This window comes from Gossypium arboreum, chromosome 8 (assembly GCF_025698485.1).
Source record: "Gossypium arboreum isolate Shixiya-1 chromosome 8, ASM2569848v2, whole genome shotgun sequence".
Lineage (NCBI taxonomy): Eukaryota > Viridiplantae > Streptophyta > Magnoliopsida > Malvales > Malvaceae > Gossypium > Gossypium arboreum.
In genome coordinates this window covers 102,235,519-102,241,190 of record NC_069077.1, presented here as the reverse complement: position 1 = coordinate 102,241,190, position 5,672 = coordinate 102,235,519, and the positions used below count along the sequence as shown (strand labels likewise).

At 37.3% G+C, this 5,672-nt stretch overlaps 1 protein-coding gene across 1 annotated transcript; it reads left to right on the top strand.

Annotated features, from left to right (window-relative positions):
• Nucleotides 1-880: 880 nt before the first annotated feature.
• On the top strand, nucleotides 881-1,462 carry LOC108468322 (uncharacterized). The gene is made up of 2 exons (XM_017769211.1): nucleotides 881-1,145; nucleotides 1,311-1,462. The coding sequence occupies exons 1-2, from the start codon at nucleotides 881-883 to the stop codon at nucleotides 1,460-1,462; spliced, it is 417 nt and encodes a 138-aa protein (XP_017624700.1).
• Nucleotides 1,463-5,672: the final 4,210 nt, after the last annotated feature.

The window sequence follows — 5,672 nt, the reverse complement described above, 5'->3', positions numbered from 1 at the left end:
CCTGGTAAAGCCAATGTGGTGGCTGACGCACTGAGCCATAGGGCTATGACGGATCTAAGCGCAATGCTTGCTCGTCTCAGCTTATTTGATGATGATAGTCTGTTGGCTGAATTACAGGTTAGACTAACGTGGATTGAGCAGATTAAGTGTAAACAGTTTTAAGATGGGTCACTGGGTCCTCATTTTCGTCAAATAGAGAGTAAGGAAACTTTAGATTTTGGAATAAATAGCGAAGGGGTATTGTGTTTCCATCGGAAAGTCTGTGTACTGAGGGATACTAATTTGAGGTAGTCTATACTATGAGAAGTGCATAGTAGTCCTTATGCTATGCATCCCGATGGGAATAAGATGTAATGAGACCTTCGGGGTTATATTGGTGGCTAGGTCTTAAGCATAAAGTTATCAATTTTGTGAGTAAATGTTTGACTTGCCAGTAGGTTAAGGCTAACCATCAGTTACCTTCTGAATTGTTTCAGCCAATTAAGATTCCACTTTGGAAGTGGGAGAGAGTAACTATGGATTTTGCTAGTGGGCTACCCTTAACGCCTACTACGAACAATTCGGTATGGGTCATCGTGGATCGATTTACCAAGTCTACCCATTTCATACCAATCCGTACCGATTACTCATTGCGGTTTGCCTAAGTCAGTATGTGTCGAGATAGTGAGATCTGTATAAAATGCATTTGCATGAAGCATTGGGTACAAGGTTAGACTTTAGTACTACGTTCCATCCTCAGATAGATGGTCAGTCAGAGAGGGTTTTTGAGATACTAGAGGACATATTAAGGAGTTGTGTGATTGAGTTTCGGGTCAGTTGGGAGGAGTCCTTACCGTTAGTGGAGTTTGCATATAATAGTAGCTATCAGTCTAGCATACAGATGGAACCTTACGAGGCATTATACGGTCGTAGGTGTTGTACACCTTCATGTTGGACAGAGTTGGGTGAGCAGCATGTTTTGGGTCTTGGGTTGGTTTCTGATACCAAGGCTCAAGTTAGACTAGTTCGGGATCGTCTAAAGGAAGCATCAGACAGACAGAAGTCGTATATGGATCTGAAACGCAAGGAGATTGAGTATTCTGTGGGGGACTTAGTATTTTTCAAGGTTTCACCATGGAGAATGATGTTGAGGTTTGGGCGAAAAGGCAAGCTAAGCCCTAGGTTCATTGGGCCTTACCGCATACTAAAACGTGTGGGACCGGTTGCCTATCAGCTTGAGTTACCTCCAGAGTTAAATCGGATTCATAATGTGTTCCATGTCTCTATGTTGAGGTGCTATCGCTTTGACCCCACGCATGTTATTTCAACAGAGGAGATTGAGGTTAGGCAGGATCTAACTTTCAAGGAGGAACCGGTTCAGATTTTAGAGCATGATGTAAAAGTGTTAAGGAAGAATTCTATTCCACTGGTTAAGGTACTTTGGTGCAATCACAGCTCAAAAGAGGCCACAGAAGAACCCTAGGAGGCAATGCGACAACAATACCCTCATCTGTTTTGACCAGGTAAATTTCGAGGCCAAAATTTTCTTTAAGGGGGTAGAGTTGTAACGCCTCAATTTTTTTTAAGTAATTATATTTATATTATTGTGTAACACAAGTGTGTATCTGTTTTAGTGGTTAAGTGTTCTGGGAAGTGTTGGAGAAATCCTGAGTTCAAGTCTTGGGTTGTGCAAAATTTTGTTTTCCTTAAATAAACCCTTACCTCTAGTTAGTAGGCTTTTAAATTATTTTGGGTAAAGCATGTCAATAAAAGGCCTGCTATTCTAGGGGATAGAGGCATGTGGAGTGTTCTAGGGGTCTAAGGTTCGAGGCTTGGTAATGCAAGGGGAGTATTTTATTTTGCTACTGACGCTAGGGAGGTGTTGTAGTTTGACTGAAGTTGAGTGCTTGAGGAGTGTGGGGATTTGAGGCCGAACTCTAGGTACTTGCTGGAGAGAATTTTGGCTGGTTGGGATATGGATAGGTGGGATATGGTTGAGTAATTTTAGGAGTGATATGGGAGAGAAATTAGGAGATTTTGAAGGGAGTGGAGGGGGTGTGCCGAATGGGAAGTCCTCTTTGCATTTCTTATTTTGTGCAATTCACTAGGGGGTTTTTACATGCTTCTGGTTCTTTTCTCTCCTGGGACTAATATTGCATTTTTTGGGGCATTCTCTTTCTTTTGGTGATTATTTCCTCTCTTTCCCGTCCGAGCATTGCATTCAGAATTCTCGTGTGTTTGTTTTTTACTGTTGACGAATAGGCACCTTCCTTGTTTTTCCCAATCGATTTCCTTTTGATTGATAACTTCTTCTTTTTCTCTCTATAAAGCATTGTCGAATACTCTCCGCTCCTTTCATTCTCACTATTCTTTTCCCTTCTCACTTTGCTATCTTGGTCGAACACCTCCATCTCACCCTTTCTATCTTTCTTTCGAATTTGGTAAGTGATCACTGATCTGTTGGGTTAGGGCGCATGGCTCTTTCTTCCTCTTCCTCAATTGTCTTTATTGGCCGAATATTGGTAGGTGAACCTCTATCTCACTCCCTTGTTTTCCCCTTCTTGTAATGCCCCGCACCCGAGACCGTTGCCGGAGTCGAACACGAGGTGTTAACGAACTTAATTCATTTATTTACACAGTTCATTTTAAAATTTCCAGACAAGCTGGCTAACTGCATCACTGTCACCTTAAAAATCATATCTCGAGTTCCAAAACTTGAAAACTGATTCCGTAAATTTTTCCTGAAACTAGACTCATATATCCATCTACAGAATTTTTTCTAGAATTTTTCATTGGGCCAATTAGTACAGTTTATTAGTTAAAGTCTCCCTTGTTTCAGGGTTCGACTACTCTGACCTTCATGCATTACGACTTAGATATCTCCCTGTACAGGGATTCAATACATATTCCGTTTGTTTCTAATGAAACTAGACTCAAAAAGGAATCTATAAATATAAAGAATGACTTCTAATTATTTCTGGTTAATTTATGGTAAATTTCCAAAGTCAGAACAGGGGATCCAGTAACCGTTCTGGCCCTGTTTCACGAAAACTTAAACATCTCATAAAATACGGCTCATATGGTCATTTCGCTTCTTGCATATGAAAATAGACTCATCAAGGTTAGATTACATAATTTATTCATTATTTAATTACATTCCTAATATTTTTAGTGAATTTTCAAACTCACATCACTGCTGCTGTCAGCATCTATTTTAAGGTAAATTTCACCTATTTCATAGTTTCCATGATTCAACTAGCCATTTGACATACATAGCACCAAATATGATCGTGATTAACCATTCCAATGGCTAATCATTGCCAAGCATTTCCACACCTCTCAATAACCATATATATACAAAATGATTTTAATACTATGCTCAAAATATTTAAGCCATTTTCGCATGGCTATCTGAATATATACACATTACCAAAGGTACTTGATTAACAACAAAGGTTAGTCCTATACATGCCATTATCAACGTTTAACTAAAAGAGTACCAATAGGGCTTAGATAGTGTGGACGACTTCGAATTTGACAATCCCAAGTCCGATAGCTGACGAACAAAAATCTATAAAATAGAGAATTAAAGAAACAGAATAAGCATTTAATGCTTAGTAAGTTTTGAGTAACGAAATTATTTACGACTAAAGTATAGCGTTCATATGACCAAATGAATAATTTCATATATGCACATTCTCAAAATCATAATTTCTTCACGCTTCAACCAATATATTCATACACAGGGTATCAAACCTAACTAGAGGCCGGAAGCTCGTTAATCAATTGAGCGAGTACTATTTGAAAGGAATCAACCTTTCCGATGCATATCTGAAACATACCTTATCGTTTGTATTTTATGAGCGTATTAATTGAAATTATTACAGCAAGATCGCCGCTTCCAAACCCAAGTATCTTGAGATTTAGCGGATATAGCAACTCGCACAAATGCCTTGGTCTTAGCCGGATATAGTCACTAGCATGAATGCCTTGGGACTTAGCCGGATATAGTCACTAGCACAAATGCCTTGGGACTTAGCCCGGTATAGCAACTACTCGCACAAATGCCTTGGGACTTAGCCGGATCTGTAACTTGCACAAATGCCTTGGGACTTAGCAGGATATCATCCGATAATCAAGCACATATACCAATAAATCATGACACATCCATATTTCATTATCATAACTAGAATTCAAACACAAGACGCTTATCAACCATTACCATTTTCGGCTCAATAGCCACATACAAAGAGCATGATTTTGATTTGCTTTATAACATGATCTCTATACACATTCAACTACCCGTCATAGGTATAAACTAATCACCTCAATATACAATTCAAGTAGAATCATTATATCACCGTTTATTTGTTATGCTTATATGTCATGACTTAATCAAATCATAAACTAAGTTTCATTACTCGAAAACTTACCTCGGATGTTGTCAAAGGATTTCAACGGCTATTCGATCACTTTTTCCTTTCCCTTATCCAACTTTGATCGTCTAAGCTCTTGAGCTAAATCAAACAATTTACTTCCCAATCAAACACAATCACACGGCATCCATATATATTTTAGGTAAATTATCTTAAACAATGCCGAATCCTTAAGTGATTAAACATCAAATTTTTACTCAATTCCCAAACATATAAACAACATTTATTCATGACATCAAGCATCTTCATTTCGGCTATTACACATATATACACTAGCAATCAAATACCAACATTTGCACTTCACCTTAATAGCTAGCTTAGCAAACCTTAATTTAACATATAATTGTTCATAACACAATTAAAGCATCCTCTCCATTCCATCAATTCAAAACACATACATTGCCCAATAATATCCAAAATCATATTGTAACACCCCTTACCCGTTACCGTCGCCGGAACAGGATATAAGGTATTACCAAAACATAACACATACCATTAAACATAATCGAGATATAAATATGTCATCCAATTTGATAGTGCATCGTATAACATATGTCTTGAACAATATTAGCCCACTTTAATGGCTTGTACAAAGTATCTGGTCGAAATCTTGTAACTAATATTTTAAACCTAGACAAATATGACACGTAACAAAATAATTAAGCCTACTATACATGCCATAATTCAAAGCGTTTAGTTCAAATACCCTAAAGTATGATAGTGCGGGTAGATCTTCACGATCCTTAACTCTGAGCAAGCGAAGAACACTATAAGACAAAGAGAGAAACAAAGTAAGCTTATAGCTTAGTAATTAAGTATGTAAATACTAATTAAAGAATCTAACATATTTACACAACAATTCAAGTTTATCTACTTTAACTTCACTATTCATTCCACTTTGTTTAAGCTGTCTCTGCTGCGTCATATTCACTAAATAAATCATAACTTGAGTTACAAAACTCGAAATTCAAATCCGTAAAATTTCCTGAATCTAGACTCATAAAGTTTTTTGCTAATTTTTTTATAATTTTGGTTCAGCCGATTAGTACAGTTTATTAGTTAAAGTTTCCCTGTTACACAGCTCGACTGATCTGACCTCTGTTCACTACGAATTGAATATCTCTCAGTACACAATTCAAAAACCCTGAAGTCTGTTTCATTTAAAACTAGTCTCAATAAGGAATTTAGGCATGTAAACTATATTTCTTAATTTTCTTTGTACAATTTTTAATGATTTTTCAAAGTTGGAACAGGGAT